We start from the raw sequence: 24,699 nt of genomic DNA, 5'->3' as shown, positions 1-24,699 counted from the left end.
ATTAGTATGTTCCATACTCCAGAGGCCTTCTTTGAGCCATCCATTCTGGGCTTTCTTTAACAATACTGGTTTATTACTTACTAAGCAAATGCCAACATACAAATGCTTTTTTTTTTTTTTTTTACCTTTTTTACTTTAATTTTAATGCCATCAAGAAAAAAAAAAAGAAACAATTCACAGTACAACAGACTGTAAAAATCAGACTTACATCTTGTGGAAGGAGGTCAGTGGGAAAAAAAAATATTTTAATTTGCTCATAGTGAGCCCACCAAAGAACTCACACTGGCAAGTGTTGTCAGGAAAATTACTATCAGAAGCCATAATGTACAGTGATCCTTCTTTTTTATCTTTGTTTCGTATATCTTAGTCACTTAAGAAAGGAGAGGTATTTTTCAGTTGAGATCCCTCATTTAATGATACGTTACTGTATGTGCACTACTCCATGCCAGCAATGGCAATGTCTTCAGTGTTGCTAAGAAGTGTTCTATGCGCTAGAAAACATCGCGCAAATAATATAACAGAAATAAAACCTGGTCTGTTTACAAACAGGGGCGAGAAAATATCGACCTGAAAATGAGAAAGAAAATTCTGTCTCACGCTGCAGTCCATATATCACTACAGTACTTTAGATTTTACCTGATTGCTTAAGCTAGGTAATACGTACTGTGCACCATTGCAATTACGAGCTTGAGAAAGCCCCCGGAGGGCTGACTTCTGCAGAAAACATTCCATCTGATTTCTTTTTATTTCTTCCTTTTCTTCAGACATACTATAGATATTGATGTCTTAGATTATAAAGCATATTGAACTACATTCAGCACTGGTATAACTGCTGATTTCAGAGGAGTTGAATACGACAGACAAAGATTGAGCTTATTGATTTGAGTTCAGATGAAAATTGTGTCCTTATTCTCAACTTAATTCATTTATGAAAATTCTTTACTCAGCTTCTCTCTCCCTTTTGTTGTATGTGTGGGAGTGAATTTTTGGCTGCTTTGACTTATTTTTTTATATTTTTTATCTTCTAAAATTACTTCGGTAATCTGTGATCTTCAAAGATATTTGCCTAGCAGGACTTGCAAAGTGGTTGCAATGAAATTTAAACCTATTTCCATGCAGGCAAGATACAGGCTAAATACTATGCCTTGAGGCACAAAGACTACAAATTCTCACAGAGTTCTTCAATAGCTGCTAGGGGACATAACATATCATTATAATTCACAGCAGTCCTAAAACTTTCTTTGTGCCTTGTCTCTACTTCTGTATTAAACATTGCAACTGGATATAAAACAGATTTTTTATCACAGGAGAATTACTCTTAAAAGATGTTTACAATTTTCACTGAAGTAAAACAAAAAACTGAAATATTTTACAAAAGGAAACATTAAAATCTTTTAAGAAGTGAATTAACAGACCCACTACTTATATTTGTTGGAACATTTTATTTTGACAAATTATTGTCATTTTGAATTTATGTAACTTTAATTGTTCAAAACAAAAATTGTTTCCATTCAAGAACAAAAGTTTTCATTTTGAAAATGTCAAAGTGGCACACTGCAAATGTTTGAAATTTTTTCCTGGCATTTCCGGTCAAGGACTTTTTGAAACTGATCTTTTCCTGAAAGCAGTTTCCAATTTGTTTTTTAATGAAAAAAATCATGTCAAAAAGCTCCTGACAAGACACTAGTTGCAGTGCAGTTGGCTTTGACACTCAAGGCAAGCATTTCCTCTAGTTTCTTTTTTCAGCCTGCCTAACTCTGTACCCAAGTTATCTTTTGAAGTATTTGGTAATTATATTCTTGGATGATGTGAACTGGAAATGTGCATTATATTGTTTGCTGCTGAGTAATCTATCTGAGGATGATACCATCAAATCAGAAGTAGTATTTTCAACTAAAGCTACTGATTATCTCATTTCTGATTACAGCACTGTACTCCACTTACCTTAGATACACATACTCTATAGACTTGAGAAGCAAAGACTTTCTATTTATTGTTTTTGTCCTATATTTCAGTCTCTGCTTAGAAGTGCAAAATCTAAGAGCCCCCAAGTGTATTTACATACTTACACTCTTCTACAGGTACATCTGAATGCTGCACAAGACATTGGGATTTCTCTGCAATTATTTATTAGCCATGCTATACAGTCAATTTGGTCTGCTCCTCTGGTGCCAGGTATTAGTAATATAAGGGTAGTACTATTTGATATAAAAAAGAGAGCAAATATCTAAAATTGTTGCTTACACACTGACTGCTCCACATAATGGTGTTCTTCCATCACATACTAAAAACAGGTTCAGAGAAGGTGGCAACAAATGGTCACATTGAAGAAGTAGCAAGATCTTCAAGCAGCAACAGCAGATTGGAAAATAGCCTTTAGGAGCTACAAAGTTCATGATGACACTTGGCCTGCAACAGTCAAAGACATCATAGCCAAAATAAAAAAATATCTATCGTTAGGCAGGTAATAATGGGAAATGCAAACCAGCAACAATTTCAGAAAGGATGCTGAGCTTGTGAGATTACTTTGAGAAAAAATGAATTAGTGCAATCTCTTGTTAAAATAATTTTTCAAGTCCTCCTAGTGGACATTTGTGCAGCTGATGTTTCTGAATGCAGCTGCTATGTTCTGTGTAGCCAGTTAATTGAAACTTTGACCTCAGCTCTTCCAGTCTTCCCCTCTGGCATGCTTTCAGTGTTCCAGTACATCTGCAAATTCTGTGAGTTGCTGTCCTTCCTTCTGGTGCTTTGGTGAAAATAAAGCAAGTAAAACACACACTTTGCAAAGTCCTTTCTCAATTATTCATGCTTTACTTACTTACATTAAAGTAACAACCTTATATCTGATTCATCTGAGAAAAAAAATGCTATTTTGTAGACCTGTTGATTGAATGGCAGATTATCCAGGTTAATAGCTGTTAATGGTCTCTTTTGTCAGTCTTTGATTACCTTCTGCTGATATATTGGTTCAAACTGGAGGATAAAGACAGTAGGGGAAAGAGTTTACGACCAAGATAGAAATTGCAGTTTGATCAAATATTCATAATAGCAAGCAGATTACAATACCAAAGGCAAAACAGAACTTACACTTGTAAGCGCTTAGCTTATGTTTCTCCTGGTAACATCAACCAAATAAGTGGGTATTAATGAAGTTCACATTCCAGCAACAGTTACTAGTTTAATGGTGTATTGTATATTCTTGAATTCGAAACTCTTCATCGATTTTTTTTATCACGATTATTAAATATTCCATGACATCTCCCCTTGTTCATTACAAAGATCACTGGGTGCCTTTTTGCCGGCTCCCACTATTTGCCATCTGTTCATTGCTGTAGATTTTCTTCAGATGGTCCCTTTCAGCCATTCTGCATAATAAGCTTGCTGCACCTACTGCCATGTTATCATTTGGTTTTGTCCTGTCTGTGGCACTTTTTTCTGCCCCAGCATTTCTTGCTCTTTGGTTTAAGGCTTCAGCACCTCTTTGTGGATGGAATTCCCAGAGGTACTTTGTCAGGTCTGTCTTAAAAGTCACAATTATCCTCTGATTTTCTTTGTTAAAATGTTGAAACTCCAGGAAGAGGCCAACTCTTTGATTTTTCCCAGAGTAAGCTATATTCTTTTTGTAATCTAAATCTTCTGCCAGTTCTCCCACAGGTCTAATGACTGAAACTGGGGAAAATGAGTTGAGCTGTATATGGTACTGTGACCTTTCAGTTTTAACAGCAACTGTGTTGCAAGACATTTGTTTTGATCCCATGCAGTAACACCAGACTGCATATCAGACTTTTACAGAATCACAGAGAATCACAGAATAGTAGGGCTTGGAAGCGACTTCTGTGGGTCATCTAGTCCAACCCCCCTGCCGAAGCAGGGTCACCTACAGCAGGCTGCACAGAACCTTGTCCAGGCGGGTCTTGAATATCTCCAGAGGAGACTCCACAACCTCCCTGGGTAGCCTGTTCCAGTGCTCCGTCACCCTCAGAGGGAAGAAGTTCTTCCTCATATTCAGTCAGAACTTCCTATGCTTCAATTTGTGCCCATTGCCCCTTGTTTTAACTGACTGACTATTCTCGTTTCATTTTAAATAACACAAATGTTATGACTGAATAAGTGGTTTGCACAGGGCAAGTTTCTAGACTGCTCAATTAGCTTCTTTTTGTATAACATACAGTAAGACGTGGGGTTTATGTTATTAAACCAGGAATTATTTACACATTATTAAAACTGAACAGACAATGAACTTTACCTTTTTCTGTAGTTATCACCAGCTTTTTCCCTGAAGCAAGGAAGGATGTCAACTTCATTGACATCTGGCTCTTAGCTGCTACTTATTATACATGCAGTCACGAACATTTACTGCTGCAAGGTCAACATTTGTCTTGTTTATCTTCAAGCTTGAGCAATAAGAGTTAGATTCTTCGATTCTAAAAATCCCTGTTGTTGAATACATTCCCCTTTGACTTTCAAAACATTCAAAATTCTTTATCTGAACAAAAATATCTGTAGAAAAAATACTCTGGGATGATATCTCATGAAACTTTTTCTCAGTGTAAATAGTTCAGAGCTTTAAATTATATCATTGATCTCCATCTAGTCTAAACCAGAACTAGAAGTTATTACACATACCTTAGGTTTCTAAATGTAGTAACTGTCTGTTCTGTGACCTGATGTTCGCTTACTGTCTGTTTGACATCATGTCACAAAAAAGAAACTGTTGTTAGTCTTTATGTTCACCAGTTTATCAATCCCAATATCCAAGGGGAGTGAAAATTCCTTCTACCTGTACATATCAGGCATCTAAAAATTGGAAAAGAAACAGGTCAGGAAGGAAACACGATCTTCCCTCCCCCACTTTGGATGTTGTATGGATAATAAATCTTGGGATTGGAGGTCCGTCACTTGCCTCCTTCAGTTTAATTAATTTCAAAACACTTAGTGAACAGCCCTTTACAGCCCCTGAGGTATGAATGCCATTATTTCTGAAATTCTGAAGTTGTAGTACATTTGTATAATCTTGTTATAGCAAAAATATTTATTCTATAACCTATGCTTTCCAAATTATTCTCAAAAATGAGATTTTGCATTTCTGCAGATTGATTGTTCATGAAATTTCTTTAAAAACCTGCATATTAAGGCTCTGGTATTTTTCCTCTACACTGTTTCATCAAGAGAAAGAAATTGGAATTTTTTCTCATTTTAGGCATTCAAGTTTGAAAAGCCATTGAAATGCAATAAGGTCATGGCTTTAGAGATGTGTTCTAGCACTGCTGGATGTATCACAGAACAGAAGATTGATATACCGTGTCTCCTCCAAAGCATTAAGGTTTCATGACTTTGTTTTATGGTAGGACTTTAGAAGTCCAATTTAGCTACTACTTTTCCAGTGGCAATAGTAAGGCAGACTTTTAAGGAGAGCCTTGTAAGAGCTAAAGGGGCAAAATCGTATAGAGAAATCCCTACCCAACTTCCCCTTTTGTAAAAAGATTCCCAGAGCATTAGTCTGATGACATATATTTTCACACATGCTTTGATTTATTTTTAAACATTAGGTAGAAATAAAACAAATGGGGTTTTTTTTGGTAGAAAGAAGACCCAGGACGCTTGGCTTTTGTTAGCTGTTTCAGAAGCTGCTAATTTATTCTGAGGTTATGTTCAGCATCTGTTGATTGTACTCTTGCACTTGATGATGTCTCTGTTTTGAAGTGAAGACAATCTATGAAATCGGTTTTTTTAATCCCTCCACTCTTCCTGAATCTTATTGGCTAATAAAACCTTGTTTTATTTTAGCGGAAGCGACAGAACCTAATAAAATAAAAGCTGTATGGCAATATCCATTCTAATCCTATAACATCAGGGAGTTATAATTTTATGAAGTGAAGCTTCTGTCTTTCAGGCCTCTCTCTTCTAGATCTGGTTCATATCTGAAGACATACTGTTACAGGATAGAGCTTTTTTGTTTTGTTTCCTTTTGTTCTCTCCTGAAAGTTGAAGGGAAACTAATTCAGACAGCACTCAATGGAGGGGGTAACAAATTATTTCCTCCAGTTAAGTATGTATCTGTTTATGACTGTTTTTTTTGTTTTTCAGCAGTTCTGATTCCAAAATGATGGGGGTAGAGAATGTGGTTTCGCTATAGAAGTACCCTGCACTAAGTGCCTTGAAATACTTTTATGAACATTTATTTTGATTTACCAAATTATGACCCATTGAAAACTGACCTGCAGGCATCCAGAGTATATTTGGTAGGGGCTTTAAATAACTTTTGGGTGGCTTCAAGATCAAAGGAAAGTTGTGATTTCCATTCAGACTTAATTAGTAAATGTGTAAAGTGAATGTGAGGAGACATGCATTCTTCAAAGACCCATACATACACAGGAAAATATCAGGTAAAGCAAGCTTTGAGATTCCTCTAGTTATGCAACTCCGTCCTGATTTGCTGAAACTGTTGGCCTTTGTCTGTCTGAACAGCGAAATACGTAATTAATTTCAAGTAGGTGTGTAAGTCCGTTTCAATAAATGATGTGCAGGTGCTTTTCTGTGGCATAATAGCATTAAATACATTTTAAATTCTTTCTACAGTTGGAGGATAGTCAGATATTCTGAGATTCTGATGGCATTTCTTTTCATATAGGTCTTGGTGCATGACAGCCCTATGGATAGATACTGCTATAAATCAAAATTTTAGATAGATGTTTTGTCATCGAGTTAAAATGTAAGCGTCATTACATTCCTTCCTCATGGCATCCACAGTTATACCACAAACATACTGATATCAAAGTTCAGTCTCAAAGTGTCAGTAAAGCAAGATGAACCAGACTGTGAAGGGTAGATGGTTTGGCTATTGTAGTGAAAATAAAGGTCCCCATGATCTCGTGGTGTGGCACAAAGGAAAGGTGATTATTTGTTGTGAAGTCATGCTAAATATTTTGCTTTACTGGGATGTGATGAAACTTGGGAACTTGAATATCCCATCCATTATTTCTCTGTCCACTTCTACAGGATGTGTGTGTTTCTTGAGTATTTTTGCGTTCTTCTTTCACTAACATCTACAAATAAATCTGAACTATTAAAAAAGATAGCTTTTAAGACAGCTGTTGAAAGTTATTTTTAAAAATAAGGTGTTTAAGTTCAGCAATACAAACCATACTGTGGTTCTTCAGGCACTGTGAGTGGTCTAACAAATATTTTATCTATTTAAGGCGAGTTTGGAGAAGTATGCAGTGGACGTCTGAAGACACCAGGAAAAAGAGAGATACCTGTTGCAATTAAAACTCTAAAAGGCGGCTATGTGGATAGGCAGAGAAGAGATTTCCTGAGAGAGGCTAGTATCATGGGACAATTTGATCACCCAAATATAATTCGCCTTGAAGGAGTTGTTACAAAAAGTAAGTTGCTATTAATATTTTTTTGTTGTTTTTCCCATTTTATGTCATTTAGTATCAAAAGTCAGCATTACTTCCACATTCAATATGAAGTGCAATTCTCAGAATTTATTGAAATCATAAAGCGACAGTAGGTACTGCAGAGTTTGGGACCATAATAGGAAACGCATAGCCTATTTGTTTTCAAATAGAAAAAAAATTGAAACATTTTAGTAAAAATCCTCCTCATTCAAATAAAGTCTTCACAGGTTCTTATGAAATAGACTGAAGAGTTTGCTTATAGGCCAGTGGAACACAGTAGAGAAAACCATAAAGGTAACTGAATTGACAATGAAGTCAAATTGTCTTGTAAAGTAGCAGCTACATTCTTGTTTTCCCACAAGCACTCATGATTTTTTGGTTGTGTTTTACTGATTTTGTTACCAGAAGAGATCAATTTCCTATTTTAAAGAAATAAAATGTAAACTCTTTTAAACTTGCCTCTGAAATCTAGCATTTTTAGTGGTGTTATGAACTTTTCTGGAATGCTGAAATATCTAGTTATCATTTAAGTATTAAGTAAAAAGTCTTATTAACATGCATGCAATTTCTTTAATGCCAACTTTTTGCAGTGATGAATTAAGAAATTCGTAAATTATACTCTTCTCAAAATTAATCATTGTCTCAACTAAGCCATGTTGTTAGCTGATTTGCAGTACTTACATTTTTCTTTAAAAGATCAAGTGTTGTGTGTATGAAACAATGATGTCCTGTTACCATTACAGTAAATGCAATAAATATGTTATTAATATTTCCTGTTTTCCCCTTGTTACAGTATCAAAAGCTGTGTTTGGAAAACACAGCGTACTAGAACAAAGAGGAGAGTATAGCTCCTGAACTCATGTCATTGGAATGGAATTTCAAAAGGTTTCTGAGATTACATTGTTCAAATCTGTCTCTCTGTGGTTCTAAATTAAGATGAAGAGGATCTTTTTTTTTCTTCACACAGTACTGCTGGATAAATTCATTATTACTTAGGAATGTTTAGTTACTAGCCTACCAAAACCCATTACATTGCAGACTTCTGGAAAGATACGGCTTAATCTCCTCCATTGCTCTCCTGTCAGTAGCTGCTGTGCTGACAACAAACAAGAACATGAGTTAATACTGGCTGAGCAGCACTGGAGATCTTTGTCAAGAGGTGTAAATATGTAGGAACTTAATTGAATTTAGCTCCTTTTTTTGCTGCATGATAAGCAGTATAGTAGCAATTAAATTCCACCAGTCTTCACCAACATGGGCAGTTTGTGAATGAGTATCACAGGTATGACTAGGATCCATGTGGTGGATCTGGTAGTGTATGTCTCGTTTCTGAAAACGGCTAATAGCTGTGATTTACGAACATTGTTTAAATGCAATTAGATGGTGCGCACAGAGTACAGGATAATGTACTTGGCAATGGCATGATTGTTTAATCTTTGCTACATGTATAAATTCTCTTTCTGTAATGTCTCATCATTGGTCTAGAGAGAAATGAAGATTGCATTCAGAAAACAAACAAACAGATAAATCAGTTCTCCAATGTTAGAGTATTTGTTCCTGTTGTACAGGAAGAGTGATTATAGACGACTGCAAGTCAAGAAGTCATCATTAGCAGTTCTGCTTTTCTCTAAGGAGTCAACAAACTTTATTATTGTTTTGGGAATGTTTGCTTAGAGGTAATTTTAAAATAGTACATGTTACTGCTGTAGTCACACTGTCCTATAAATATATGTATCTCTCTCAGATACAAAGTAAGTAGAGAAGGTTTGAAAGAAAATATTTTGGAGGCGGGAGGTTTAAAAATATAAAGCAATTTTACAGCAGTAATTATAGAATAAAAAATACATGAGTTATCAACAAATTTCACTCTAAGGCATGGAAAGTGCAAGTGATGTGAAGTGTAAAGGACAAAGTTGCACAGTACTGCACTGCTGCAGGGAAGCCAGGAGGCAGGCTGAGCAATGGACACACGCACTCTGCTGTGCTTCTCTTTTGCCACTTTATCTTTAGGATGTTCCCTTGCAAATATGCTGCCCCGTCTGTGGTATTTAGAGAATAACGTGGCTTCAGCTGGGAGCAGAACGGTTACCTTACATTTCACTAAATCCTAAATCTAGGATTGCACAAGACAACACTGGATACAAATTTCCTATAACTAAAAGGTGTGCTGTAAAAGTTAGACAGAACCTTGTCGTAGCCAAATTATTTATGTAATGATAGCATGATTAAAAAGAGCTTTGTGTTAAAACTTAGATTAATAACAGCAGAAACTATTTATCTGATGTGCATTACAGTTCCACTAACCTATAAAGGCACATCAGATGCAGTAAATTTTATTAATAGATGTGTAATGCTGTTCTTAGCACATGCTTTCCTCTTTGTAACCATTAGTCATTAACTTCCAGCAGTTGCTGATATATATTGTATCAGTTTGTAAGCAGTACCTTCCATTACAGTGTCATTGACTATTGAACAAAAAAGAAAAAGGGTTTGATCATAATAAGCAGAAGTACTCTACCAAGTCAATAGCTGTTGACTGGGGCAATAACAAATTCGCCTCTTCATTACAAATGAGAGCTTTTATCTGGTGCTAGCAGCTAAGCAGATGTTAACTTTTAAATGATACTGTTTTCAAAATTGCTATGGAATATGTACTGTACAGGATGAAAAAAATGCTGAACGAAGTCTGCTCAAAAGTAGATCCGAAACAGAGTTTTAATCCCCTTTTCCAATTGCTTCATTTCTCATTTGTCCTAACTGCGATCCCTAATCACAGAGAGCAGTAGGCAGAACAGTGGCTGTAGTGTAAGCTTTCTGTTAGCAGAGAGTTCATTGCAAGGGCATTTACCAGGCCAAGGCTAATACACCACGGCACAGAATCTGGACCCGATCGTTTGCTGATGTTGCTAATCAGGAGTCACAAGGGAAACTTTATTCCTGTTTGGTTTGTTTTAGGAACAACATTCGTTGAATGGTTGGCCATAAAAGGCTGCTTATTGCCTTGCAAATTTATGAGATGCTTGGACATTTTATAAACACATCCATGTTTCTCTTTCAGGTCATATTAGCACAGTGATAATTTCATGACCCCGTCTTGGGTGTGTCAGGGCATGCTCAGCTGAGTTACATGTCATTGTCCAAGCTGCTCCTATTTCATAAACAGATATAAGAAAAATAAAGCTTCTTTCTCCAGCATGAACATATGTAACCATCATTGAGATCTGGGCTATGTAGAAGTAAGATGTGTCTTCCACTTCTACATCATGTTGAAGTCTGTGTTGCAGACTTTCCATGAAAAGTCTGCAAAGTCAATTAAAGCTATGCTTACAGTGAACACCTGCCAACATAATCACACAGTATCACAGAATAGTAGGGGTTGGAAGGGACCTCTGTGGGTCATCTAGTCCAACCCTCCTGCCGAAGCAGGGTCACCTACAGCAAGCTGCACAGGACCTTGTCCAGGCGGGTCTTGAATATCGCCAGAGAAGGAGACTCCACAACCTCCCTGGGCAGCCTGTTCCAGTGCTCCATCACCCTCAGAGTGAAGAAGTTCTTCCTCATGTTCAGACGGAACTTCCTGTGCCTCACTTTGTGCCCATTGCCCCTTGTCCTGTCACTGGGCACCACTGAAAACAGCTTGACCCCATCCTCCTGACACCCACCCTTCAGATATTTGTAAGCATTTATAAGGTCCCCTCGCAGCCTTCTCTTCTTCAGGCTGAACAAGCCCAGTTCCCTCAACCTCTCCTCGTAGATGAGAGATGTTCCGGTCCCCTCATCATCCTCGTAGCCCTCCGCTGGACTCTCTCCAGTAGCTCTTCATCTTTCTTGAACTGGGGAGCCCAGAACTGGACACAGTACTCCAGATGAGGCCTCACTAGGGCAGTGTAGAGGGGAAGGAGAACCTCCCTCCTCCTGCTGGCCACACTCTTCTTGATGCACCGCAGGATGCCATTGGCCTTCTTGGCAGCCAGGGCACACTGCTGGCTCATGGTTAACCTGTCGTCCACCAGGACACCCAGGTCCCTCTCCACAGAGCTGCTCTCCAGCAGGTCCACCCCAAGCCTGTACTGGTGCATGAGGTTGTTCCCCCCCAGGTGCAGGACCCTGCATGTGGCTTTGTTGAACCTCATCAGGTTCCTCTCTGCCCAGCTTTCCAGCCTATCCAGGTCACGCTGAATGGCAGCACAGCCTTCTGGTGTATCTACCACACCTCCCAGTTTGGTGTCGTCAGCAAACTTGCTGAGGGTACATTCTAACTCTTCATCCAGGTCGTTGATGAAGAAGTTAAACAAGACTGGGCCCAGTACTGACCCCTGGGGGACACCACTTGTTACCAGCCTCCAACTAGACTCAGCGCCGCTGATGACAACCCTCTGAGTTCTGCCATTCAGCCAGTTCTCTATCCACTTCACCGACCACTCATCCAGCCCACACTTCCTCAGCTTCCCTAGGAGGATATCATGGGAGACTGTGCCGAAAGCCTTGCTGAAGTCAAGGTAGACAACATCCACGGCTCTCCCTTCGTCTACCCAGCTAGTCATGTCATCGTAGAAAGCTATTAGATTGGTCAGGCATGATTTCCCCTTGGTGAATCCATGCTGACTACTCCTGATAACCTTCTTCCACTTGCTTGATGATGGCCTCCAGGATAAGCTGCTCCATCACCTTTCCCCGGATGGAGGTGAGGCTGACCGGCCTGTAGTTGCCTGGGTCCTCCTTCTTGCCCTTTTTGAAGATTGGAGTGACATTGGCCTTTCTCCAGTCCTCGGGCACCTCTCCTTTCCTCCAGGACCTCTCAAAGATGATGGAGAGTGGCTCAGCAATGACATCCGCCAGCTCCCTCAGCACTCGTGGGTGCATTCCATCGGGGCCCATGGATTTGTGGACATCCAGATCACTTAAACGATCCCTCACACAGTCCTCCTCGACCAAGGGAAAGTCATCCTCTTTGTAGGCTTCTCTTACCTCCGGGGCCTGGGATTCCTGAGGGCCAGTCTTAGCACTGAAGACTGAAGCAAAGAAGGCATTCAGTAGCTCTGCCTTCTCCGCATCCTCAGTCACCAGGACACCCGCCTCATTCAGCAGCGGCCCCACGTTGTCCCTAGCCTTCCTTTTGCTGCTGATGTAGTTGAAGAAGCCCTTCTTGTTGTTTTTGGCATCCCTTGCCAGCTTCAATTCCAGGTGAGCCTTGGCCTTCCTCGTCGCATCCCTGCACGCTCTGACCACGTTCCTGTACTCTTCCCAAGTGGCCTGCCCCTCTTTCCACATTCCATGGACCTTTCTCTTCTGCCTGATCTCCGCTAGAAGCTCCTTCTTTAACCATGCAGGTCTCCTGCCTCCTTTGCTAGATTTCTTTCTCAGGGGGATGCATTGCTCCTGAGCATGGAAGAAGTGTTGTTTGAAGAGCGACCAGCACTCATGGACCCCCCTGCCTTCGAGAGCCCTGGCCCACAGGATTCCTCCCAGTAGCTACTTAACAGTAGATAACTGTATCTACAAGAGACATGAAGAAGTGGTCTCTGACTATTGTAACTGTACTGGAAGGAATCACTGGTGTTACACTAGCCAAACTGGAATCTATAGTTAGTTTAGCTTGATGGTATCTTACACAATAGTTTAAAGCACAGCACTGTCAGTACTGTGTAATACTGTGTCAATACAGAGTATCAATAGGCTTTATTGTAGTCATAATCTTAGTTTGTTCCCCTCCCCCTCAGACTTTACCCCAAATAACTTTCAATTGTTAGAATTAATTTCTAAGTAATTGCTTCCATTTGCAAACTTTGAATACTGGAGAATTTGCACCTGTCACGTGTACAAGAGGCATCTTTTTAAGGCATTCATTTTCTTTAATAACATTATGTATATTGTCAGTCTCCAGAAGAATTTTTAAATTAATGGCTTCTCAAAAGCAGGATGAATGAAGACAGCACCTAGATTTTTGGTTCTGTGTAAGCTCACATCTTTGTCACATTGAGTCTGGGTTTGGAATGACACCTTCAACTCCCTTATTGTCTCCTCACTATTTTGCTTTAGTGACTTTCAAATTCTGCATGCTATCGCAGTTCTGAAATCTTTAGTCAGTCATCTGGCAGATTAAATTGAAAGCTTTAATCATTGAGTTTGGTTTTGAATTACCATATATAACCTGTTCAGTGCAGGAAGAGTTCTGATGTCAGTGTATCTTGCCGTGTCCATGAGGAAGGCAAAGCAGCAGCATGATCCTCTTTCATTACAGTTTGCAGTATGTAACTCTTCGTATCTGATCCATTTTTCATTTATCAAAAATGAAAGAGATAATAATGAATTTTTTTTTCCAGCCAAGACATTGTGTTCTAGGCCTTAGAGCACTTAGTGTAATGAATCCAGTGTTGCCCTTTTCTCTAACCTGCTAACAGGTTGTGACTGTTAAATGGAGTTCTGCATTCATTTTGGAACATGACATATTTTACCATACATGCGTTTGTTACACACACCATTGTATACTTGGCTATTATGCAAAAGTGTTGAGGAAATTTTATGGCAGTGTTTGTAACATTCTAACTCTGGTCATAGGTGGTAAAATTTTACTCACAAGAAATGTTATTGTGCAAAGTTTAAATGTTGACATTTTAAGAGTTAAGCTGTGGCTATTTGAAGTAGGCTATACCATAATAGCTTACAAAATATGATTATGGTTATGATTATACACAAAAAGGTGACCTAAACTACAATATTTATTACTGATTTCTGAAAAGCAAAAATTTTATGCCCAACAGAAATCATATGATGTTCATGAATTCCATGTTAGCTTTATGACCTACAGTGTTTATAACCTACAGTGTAACCAATTTCAAATCGTGGTATTTACTTCTGTCAGTAATCTCAGTACATCGCTGAGACATCACTGGCATCTCCAGGCACAGATGTACTTGTTGGAGGCCCAAATGGCTTCAGACCCACCCCTTGAACTTGCCTCTTGCCCTGGCAGGTGCTTGCACCTGCCTTACCCAACACAGATGCACAGGAGGGTGTGAACGCATTATTCATCCCTGAATATCTTCCATTCTGCATATGGACAGTCAGCTGTGACACAGAGTGCTGGTGAGGGTATATGTGTGTCATATTAGCCAGTGGGCTTTACACGGTTAGGCATAAAGCTGAATTTGTCTCCTGAAGCTTATTGTAGCTTTGCACATAATGATACACGAAACATTTAAATTTAAATTTGGCTTGCTAGCGTTATTATCCTTTGTATCCTGTTTCATAGATAAATACCACAACACATTACTGAATTCAGTGTTGCTGTAGCCAGAAAATTAATACAAAACCCACAACCACCACCCACACTGTTAGCCAAATTAACTAGATCAATTTATTAAAATTCCATCCAAAATAATGAGTTGAAAGTTAGAGCTGTGGACATGACTGCTGTAACACAGACAAAACTAAGATCTATAGTCTTCTTGCAAAATAGGTTACCCTTCAGTAACTCATAGTTAAGCAACATAATTAATGTTAATAGTACTGAATTATTTTTACACATGCACGGATGCATATGGATATTTCAAATATCACATACAAACTACCATGCATTCCATTTGTTGAAGGTTGCTGCCAAAAATTAAGAATACATGAGACTTGATTCTCCTGAATGACACATACTTAAAAGAAATTAGCTTTTAGAACTCTGGAAAAATTACATTTTTCTTTCATTCATTACATTCTGAGATTTTTTTTTTTTTGCAAAAATCAAAGGGCCATTATGGTTTCCTGCAGGTCTAATCAGTCACATTTCGGTGTTTTGCTTTTCTGTTTTGTGGCCAGCAAGCTATAGACTATAACTGCCAATTCTGCTCTAACATCTTTCACAGGACGATAAAGAATGAAGAAAAAGCATATTGTCAAACAGCTAACATCTTGTTAGCAGCAGCTTAATCTGACTGTGATACACTATCTAACATAACTAAACTTTCTAATTTTATAGGTTACATCTGAGAAACAGGATTTCACTTTCTTCAGGATCCTTTGACTTCACATGTCTGTACTCAGACATGTAGGACCTGACTTTCAAAGAAATTTAGATGCTTTGATGTGAGATGTGGTTCTAGTAGAAAAACAGGTGACAGAAATCATTCCTACCAACAGCCATAAAAAGATAAAGTCCTGTGGATAAGAAATGGCCAGATTTTTTTTTTTTTTTTTTTTAAGGAAAAGCACGGTCATCAATATCCATAATTAGCATCATTATTAACTGGAAGTGATTGCATTTCCATATATCTTCTGAAAAAAAAGTATGAAAGTACCATGAAAGTGAAGAAGAATATGGTACAATAAGTTAAAGGGCAAGGTGGTTATAGTGTGTAGGTGATACATGAAGCATTGGATCTTTTTTTAACAACAATAACCAGAAGATTTAACAAATAGCAGGTGGAGACAAGATTGCACTGTGCTGACAGGTTTGCTGCAACAACATGGGTGATCTATTGCCTGTGTAGGAAAACCACATAAGCAATGACAGGAACAATTATAAATGACAATTGCAATTGCAATTGACAGTTAAAGAAGTGAGGAGATTAAAAAGTGTATATAAAGCAATCAATAATCCTGATTGACAAGCTGTGTTTGGCTGATTTATTTTGATAACTGTACATTAATTTCTTATTCTTTATAGAGGCTATAACGCAGTAGTAAATATACATGTGAATGACTATTGGTAAAGTTCTGTTGCCACTTTGTTGTTGCTAAATATTTGCTGAGACACTTCTCCGTCTGGTCTCACTGAAATTAATACCAAAACATGCTGAGTTTGAGAATATATTATGATAGCTAAGACAGGTTCTGCTGTATTCTGGAGCCTGGCTAAGTCATATTATATCAGAAGCATTATTTGGTAAGCTTCAACCTGCTTGTTAAATATTACAGTACGCTCAAAATTGAAGCAGGGTTGTGTCCTTTTAAAAGGCAAATTAAAGAAACTTTGTACTATTTTTCAACAATAAATCATTCTCTTGTAATTCACAGAATATACAGCACTGGACTGTGAAGGACACTGAGAGGTCATCTTGTCCATCTTCGTGCCCCAGGGCAGAATCAATTATATTTAAACTAGTCTGGATAGATGGTTGTGTATCCTATTCTCGGATACCTTTCCTGGTGAAGATTCCACAGCCGCCCTGGGCAATCTGTTGAGTGTTTAGCTATCCTAGTGCTTAACCTTCCTAGTGTTAAATGGAACCTTTTTTTTTTTACTGTACCTTAAGGCCATTAACTCTTTTCCTGTCTGTGGTGGAACAGTTTGTGGCTTTCCTCTTTGCAGCAATGTTTTACATTTGTAGACGATTATAATGTCTTTACTGTCTTCAGTAAATCACCCGGGTTCTGTCAAGTCTTTCTTGATGGTATATGTTTTCTAGACCTTTGGTCATTCTAAGTGCTTTCCTTTGGACTCTTTCCAGTCAATTCATGTCTTTTTTAAAGTATAGCTTTCAAGAGTGGATACAGTGGATCCTGAGCCTTACCTTCCACTAGCAATGAGGAAGTAATTATGTTAAACGTAAACTGTGTTACTTATCTTTAAATATGTGTGGCTTTCAATAGCAACCATTGTCAGGTTTTATTTTAATTTATTATTATCCATAGATCCTCCTCTGCGAAACAGCTGGCTGTCTAGTCTTTCCTTCAGGATGTATTTGTGTGGTTGTTTACTGCCATCTGCATTGACCTGCTTTGTCTTCCAGAATTTTGTTCTATGTTTTCTCATACCTTTCCCTAGCATGCCAAGTCCTTCCATTTTGCTGTCTTTCTCAGATTTAGAAACACACTCCTAGTTCCAGCATCGCAGTCATTAAGGAGAAAACAGAACAGCACCAAAAGCCCTGGACCATACCATTTGTATCTTTACAGGTTGACAGTGAACTACAGAGGATAGTTTCACAGCTTTTATTACCCTGACTGTGCAGTAGTTTAATCAGTCATTTCCTGGGGAAATTTGAGGAAAATACTAAGGAAAAAGAGTTCAATCACGGAGTACAATTTAGAGCACAAGCTTGTATGAATCATGATGTAATGTAGTCTGGACTGACATCTCATTGCCTCAGACTAATTTGCTTACTACCATTCTTTCTTTTGTGCTGCCATTAGTCTCTTGGTTTCCAGCTGTAGTGCTTGTACTACTATTCACCTAAAGATTGAAAGAATGGAAATAAAGCTACTGTAGGCTGCAGTGACATAAGATAAGACTTTGGACCGGGAAGGCTGTCACAGTTAGGGGATTATATCTCTGTATTTTCACGGATTACAGTTAGTTCTTGATAATAAACTAACAGACGTTTCTTGCCTAGGGTAGCAGCCTTATCATACCAATTTTACCTGTATCGTGATCTTTTGAGTTAAGATGTTGCACTAAGACTTCACTTTTATGGCAGAAATCTAGACCAGATATCAAAATAATAGAGAGAATTCGATGCTTCTGTCCCATGGAGGATGTTGGGTGTAGATCCATGTCTGATACCAAGGAACACAACTTCCCCTTCAGGTGACAAGATGAAAGATGGTAGACATAATCATGGTGACTGCCAAATCCCCATTGCTGCTTTTTTAAGAGAAACAGCTGCCATTCTCACTGGCTTAACTAAATTCAAACTTACATGAGTGTGTCAAACTAATAATATATCCCTGGTGTTTTCAATTTGATGAAAGTTATTCTCAGTGTATGATCTTAATGTTACCTAAAGTTTGCTTGTGGGTGAAGAGTTCTTGTTCACCTCACTGTTTTGTTCGCATTTTTCCAATTCTTTGAATAAGCCTACCGCCTTAAGTGTGTGAAAGGTTATTGTGGGGACTTACAAGTTCACTTATCATAGAATCATTTAGATTGGAAAAGACCATTAACATCATTGAGTCCAACCATATTTATCAAGCATTTAGAAACCCAGAGGGCAGAGTGCTATTGAAGCCGTAATCATTACAGGTAAATAATTTAATAATGCTGGAACCTTATTACAGAAGAGTTGTCAGATGTAGTGAATGCTATAAATAATATTAATCTTCTCTAGTCCAATGGATTTTAGGTATCTAAGGATGGAGGTATGTATCTTAGTACTTCTACAAACCTCAGAAAATGCGTGTCTCATTAAACATGTACAAGACAGCAACTAGATTTTTATATTGGTAAGTTGGGATCCTCAAATAACATGTTAAAACTAATGTAAATGTCTGTGTCACTACTGAAAATAGAGCACAGTGCTTTCTCATATGGGATATACTGACAATCTTTACGCACCAATGGTATTGGTGTTAGCACTTTCAACCATGTTATGCTGCCAGGTTCTAGTTAACAGCTGTCTGAATTAAAGCTGTCACCGAAGAAATAAGCGAATGCATTGTATAAACATACCCTAATTCATTTAATATGCAAAGTTAAAGAGATCGCTTGCATGCTTGAACTTTGATTAACTGGATGAATGTTTGAGTCATTAAAACTGTTGCAGAAAAGCTGTACCCCTTCTGTGGTTCACATCCCTTTACATTTTACATTTGCTTGCAAGTATATGAATAGGGAATGAAATAGTAAGTTTTTCTTATTCTGTGTTGCTTAGGCCTCGCAGTTCACTCTGGCAAATTTGTGATGAAACAGAACATCTAGGACCAACATCAGTAACTATTTGAAGAGGGAATGCCAGCAATGTGGTACAGGTTAATATGTAAGGACAAGTTATAGTCCATAGATCTTCCTGAACTAGAGTAAGAAAGAGCCTTGTGATCAATCTCCTCTCACCCCAAAATAGAGAGACCATCAGCCCTAGGGAACTGCTAGTTCGTCAGGTGGTTATGGTAGTGGTTGTCCAGATGTCACATATGATCTGTCATGTAAACTTCTGCCTCAAGAGGCTGTATTGTGGTCTTTACTAAGCTTAAAGGCTCATACCTAAATTTCTAATGGAAGGCAACAAGCTTGAGATATCTTTAACAGCAGATTTGTATGAAGAAGACAACTTAAAATAGGAATTGGTAATTTTCTCATACAAACGATCTGATATTGTGTTTTGTGGAAATATGAGAGTTGGATGTGAGGAAAGAAAGCCTTTGGTTATTTGCATCGTCTTCTTTCTAAAGCAAGGATTGCTATAAACAACTATAGTTGTAATGCTTTGGATGAGACAGAAAGAGAAGCAGAAGCGGAAAGAATGGAACTTCTTCAGAAGGAGGTAATACCAGTTAGTTTTTCACAAACTGCAGATAGGTTTCTCTGAGTAAAGAACTTCTCTTTACCTCAAACCAGACACATCCTCCTCACAGAGGAATCAAAGCACTTGCACGAAATATTGCCAGTTGGGACATGCTTCCCACATACAGATTTATTTTCCAGTGTACAGAAGCAAAAGCTGCTGAAAGTAACCATTTCCAGTGACTAGTGAGAATTTTTTTGAATTTGGAAGCAGAATAATCATATTATGCAATGAAAATCTGTTCAGACTTGTTTGAGTTATGATGTGTTGAAAAGTGCCATGTGTTTCCTGTGTTCTGCTCTGGAGAGCAAGTGAGAACTGGAATGAAAGAGGTTTGCAGTGAACACACCCTGCACATTTTGCTTCCTGATCTCAGCATTGCAGCTCCAGCCAAGGCAGATAAATTACTTCTGCTTCCACCATTCTTCTGGCACTATCATCAACATCCACACAAAATAATGTGATCGTTTTAACAGAGTTTTCAAGTGTAAACTGCTTATTCAGAATCTGTTAACTCAGCCTATCACTATATTTTTTTGTGTATTTCAGACCTCCAGACTCCTTTCTTTACTTCCTCTCTGCTGTGTCTTACTGTATCCATTTCACAGACTATAAATTATTTTTCTGATTCTTAATATGTACATAGTTCAGGTTTCAGGTGAACAAATAATTTAGATGCAAACTGTCTGGGGTCCCTTCCAGACTCTTGAAGTTTTGGTTGGAAATACAGTTTGAAAAAAATACTGCTTCTTAAATCTTACAGTTCTTCACAAATAAACATAGCCTTCACACTGCTTATAAATCAGAATTAGATGATAAAACTGGTAAGGGGGACATAATTGAAAGAGAGGAGCAATGTGGAAGAAAAAATATTTTTTAAAAACACCATAATTACATGATGTGAGTTTACAGAGTATTCAGTTGAATTGTGTTCTTAATATAAGCACAAAACACTGATGACAATCCTGTGAACACATTTGAAGAAGCAAATGTATTCAGTCTGGCATTCCAGAATAGATTCATGATTACATCAATCGGTAAATATTGTCATTTTTCTACTAACCTTCAACAAGGTAATTTCTGCTGAATAAAATTTGAAAGTAAATAAGTTTAGTTGATAATGACTTCATTTCAATATTTCATCTAAAGAAGCATAGTGCAGAATTTTCATTATAGTGGAAATCTGAAACAAACTAGTGTACTGTTGCTAGAATTCACATAATTTATTTCCTTTCTTCCTGAAACAGCAGAAACTTGTTAATTTCTTCCTAGACTGATAATAACTTGCCCACTTTGGAGAAGAGTCTCCACTCTCCTTTTTCCGCTTTTCCTGTCGGCTGTAATTGAGCACATTCTTGAGGTACAAACGCTGTTTTGCTGTTTTAGGTAAGACTGGCAATTTACTTCCAATTTTCAATTAATGCATTGAAAAATATGACCTGTGTAAACACTGACTGCCCAATATTCATCTTGCCAGAGTCACTGTTGCCAAAACTATCACAAGGAAGATCAGATGAGAGAGGTTTTACCACACGGTATTCACCCTTAACACCAAGTGGTCTTTGAGCTTGAGAGAAAATTCTCTGAATACACTGATAGCCACAAAGAGATAATTAATAAACAGAGCTAGTTGGTCAGTAGCATTTTCCAAAAGAAGGAAGCAGAATGCCCATGCATGTGCCACTGCCCATCAGATAGCTACAGGAGCAGCCTGCAATCTGGCTTCTAACATTGTTTATCAGGTGTGGACTGGGACACCTTCACTGAGCCTAGGCATAGAGGTTTTTTTATCTGGCATATAGATTTCTAAATGTAAATACATCTCTAATCAAAGAGTTCATCTGAGGTGATGATAATAATAATGATAGCGATCTTCCTACTTGTAATCTTGACATCACTTATATGAGGGAGTCACTTGGTGTTTGTAACCAAGAAAAACTCATACCTTTGTACTTAATTTGATTTATATTAGTGAAACGTGATTTGTGAATGGTGTGAACATAATAGTGAAAGGAATGCTCACTCTCCATTTACACTCTAGATTTGTTTAGCAAAAAATAACTTTTTGTCAATTGACTCTTTGGAACTTCAGCCCCAAGTGTTTTCCTAAGTGAAAACAGTAAGCCGTTCTCAATGATACTAATTACTGTCTGAAACTGGAGAGTGCTTATCTCCTACTCCTTGTTCATACTGTTACAGGCTAGCGAGGCTAAAGGAGCAGATAATCAGAGCTTTAATTGAAGACCTGCAGAATGTACAGCAGGCTGCATGAATACATTCATCTTCAAATGTCACCCATGAAAAGCTATTTCACTCATTAAATTAAAACTCACTGCAGTTTTTAAACATCAAGTACAAAATTAAAACCAATTATCTCTCTTTTTATGGAAATACCATGAAAAAAGACATCTGAAAATTTAAAACCGCCCGGAACTTCTTAACCATCCCATTTGTGAGACCCCATCAACATATCATATGGGGATTCCTGCCTTTAAGGATGAAGAATTCCATAACATAGGAATGCTCAGATTTACTCAGGATCTTTCCTTCCAACATCACAAAAACTGGGTGATCAAAAGACGACCGAAATGAAATTCATATTGCTAATTATTAATGGGCTAATCATTCAAAATCATGATGTGTACTACATGAATCACAAAAATTTCAGCCGATATTGCAGGCTTGTTTTTTTTTATATTGTGAAAACTGTAATTTGAAAGTGTTGTGTTTCCACTTAATTTGATAATACATGCATGATTACGAAATCTAAATGTACAGCATACAGTGCCTGGAAGAGCGTTCTGGATATCATACATCACTGTAAATGCATAAAGATTTCAGAGTTCTTGTTTAGCATTGTGCTAAAGCTATTTTCAGTTTAAGCACTGACTGAAAAATGCTTTCTTAATAGACAACTTAAACATACACAGATTGTTTTATCCCATAACAGAAGAACAGTATTTCCAATTACTATTGCATTAAGACTGCAAAGATGATTCAACACAACAGTTGTTATTGCTGTTAAAAGCCTTAATCATATTAATGTTGTCACACCAGTCTTCTCAGCAACCAGAACTTCATTGTGCATTGACATTTAACACATCACAAAATAAATGGCTATAGTGTTTGTAGAACTCTTTTCAAGCGATTCCCTCATTCCCCCCGCCTCCGCCACCCAAGTGCATATTTGTCTAGAAGCAGCAAGGGAAATTAAATTAGATGTTACTGTTCTACCCAAATATTCTGTAACTTCCATCAGTTCCTCCTTAGAAATTGTAGGCTTCTTTCAGCATTTGCATTTTCTCCCAGAGAAGTCATAAGTAAAGCCAAAATTTGCTATAATTGGGATTTTCTAAAATAGTCTTATTCTATGTAAATATTCCTAAATCTGGATTTATTCCCATCTGCCAATCAAGAAACAAGAGAACTCCGGCACTTCAGGTTCGTAGGAAAGCATTGTCTTTCACAAGGATCTCAAGGTTAAACTTGTCAGAGTTGCAGACCTGAACAGCTTTGCCCTACCAAGTGTTTGTCTTCATGTTTCCAGATAGACCCCATAAGTTGAAGTCTGGAGCAGAGATTAGGGGACTTGATATAGAAAAGCCGACTTTTTAAAATATTTTCACCAAGAACTAGATTATAGTGGTCTACTTCTCAGAAATTAGGCCAAAACACATGGATGCTTTATCATTCCCAACCCAATAAAAATAAGGAAATTCAGAGTTAAAGTAAAACTGAAGAGTAAGCCCAAAAAAGCATGGAAATAAATAATACAGACACCAGAGCTACTCATTGTGTTATCATGCAAAAAAACTCCCAGTGAAAATAAGCAAAACAGGATTTGTAGGAAACAGGTCGGTTTTTATTGTTGTTACTTACTATCATTGATGAAGAGAACAGAAATGTTTTCAGACACTCAAACCCTTCTTCAGCTGATTTTGTTGAGCCTGGGTGCCAGAAAGCTTCCCTGCTCTTCCCAAAAATATTGCTTGGATACTAAAAGAGACAGACCTCTGGGTTTATAGAATATTTCCAAAAGGTCATCACAAGTCCAGCAGTGCTTGGGTCATGGCAATGTCTCTATTCCTACACTAGATGAAACAAAGGCAACAGTAAGTTTCCCTTAGCCTGCTGGCAGAGGCAGAAAAGGAAGAAGGGTTAACGTTAAAGTTGCCTTGTGTTTCAGAGTACATAATCCAGTATATCGGTGTACTTCATTGTAGATGGCTCATTTTTGATGGAAATTCCCATTCTTATTTAAATACTATATATGACTAATAAACAAGGCTTAAAAAAGTCTTGACAGTAATTCTTTATACTTTAAATGCAGGTTGCTGCTGAATATTAAAAATCTCAGATCAGGCCTTTCAAAATCATGAGACAGTCCTGGAATAACAAAATACTAAAAACTATTCTAAGTTTTCTAATCTTTATTTTTCTAAACATCATAGTGCATATTCATTCTGTATTTCCTTGCATTTCTGCTGAAGTTATGAAAGCTCTTCTTTTAAGAAACAAGTTACAAGCCAACCAGAACGTATAGATTGATACAGTAGTTTGTCACAGCTAGGCCAATCCAAGGCAGGTAAGTATATATCCAAATCTCTTCCAAACCTCTGTGTTAAGGTCTTTCACCAGTCCTTCTGTCCCCTCTTTTGCTTGCACTTTTATTTTCTACAACGCACACATACCTCCATACACATTGTTCCTTCTTCCAGATATGTGTATTTCTAGTGTTCACCTCTCTACTTTTTCTAATAAGTATATCTGATCCAATGCTTTTAAAAAGAGCTCTTTAGGAATTTCTGGTAAGTTTTGCCATTGTTTATAACTGAAAACTGATTCATCAAGAAAGGTGCAATCTTCTGTTCCCTTGACTTCTTAGAGTTGTCTTCTACATTTGAGTTATTTTCTGTTCCTCTTAGGGCACATCTGCGCCACAGCTATTTTGGTTACAGCACTTTGTTGTAAGAGGCTCCTACATCCTATTGTTTCCAGTGATCTAATGGCTCTCTTTAAGAGCCATTTGTGAATCTGGGCTCATTTAATATTTTGGAAGACTGCTACACTTCTCAGAATCATCA

At 37.8% G+C, this 24,699-nt stretch overlaps 1 protein-coding gene across 4 annotated transcripts in view; it reads left to right on the top strand.

The window, feature by feature from the left end:
- Positions 1-24,699, top strand: part of EPHA6 (EPH receptor A6) — a 543,420-nt gene that overhangs the window by 416,245 nt on the left and 102,476 nt on the right. For all 4 annotated transcript variants that reach the window (XM_075434878.1, XM_075434861.1, XM_075434886.1 and 1 more), the window contains one exon: positions 7,200-7,385. In XM_075434878.1, coding sequence (XP_075290993.1) covers positions 7,200-7,385 — 186 coding nt within the window. The remainder of the gene's footprint in view (positions 1-7,199; positions 7,386-24,699) is intronic.

The sequence above is a fragment of the Opisthocomus hoazin genome, chromosome 1, assembly GCF_030867145.1.
Source record: "Opisthocomus hoazin isolate bOpiHoa1 chromosome 1, bOpiHoa1.hap1, whole genome shotgun sequence".
NCBI classification, from domain to species: domain Eukaryota; kingdom Metazoa; phylum Chordata; class Aves; order Opisthocomiformes; family Opisthocomidae; genus Opisthocomus; species Opisthocomus hoazin.
This window is presented reverse-complemented; position numbering and strand designations above follow the sequence as displayed.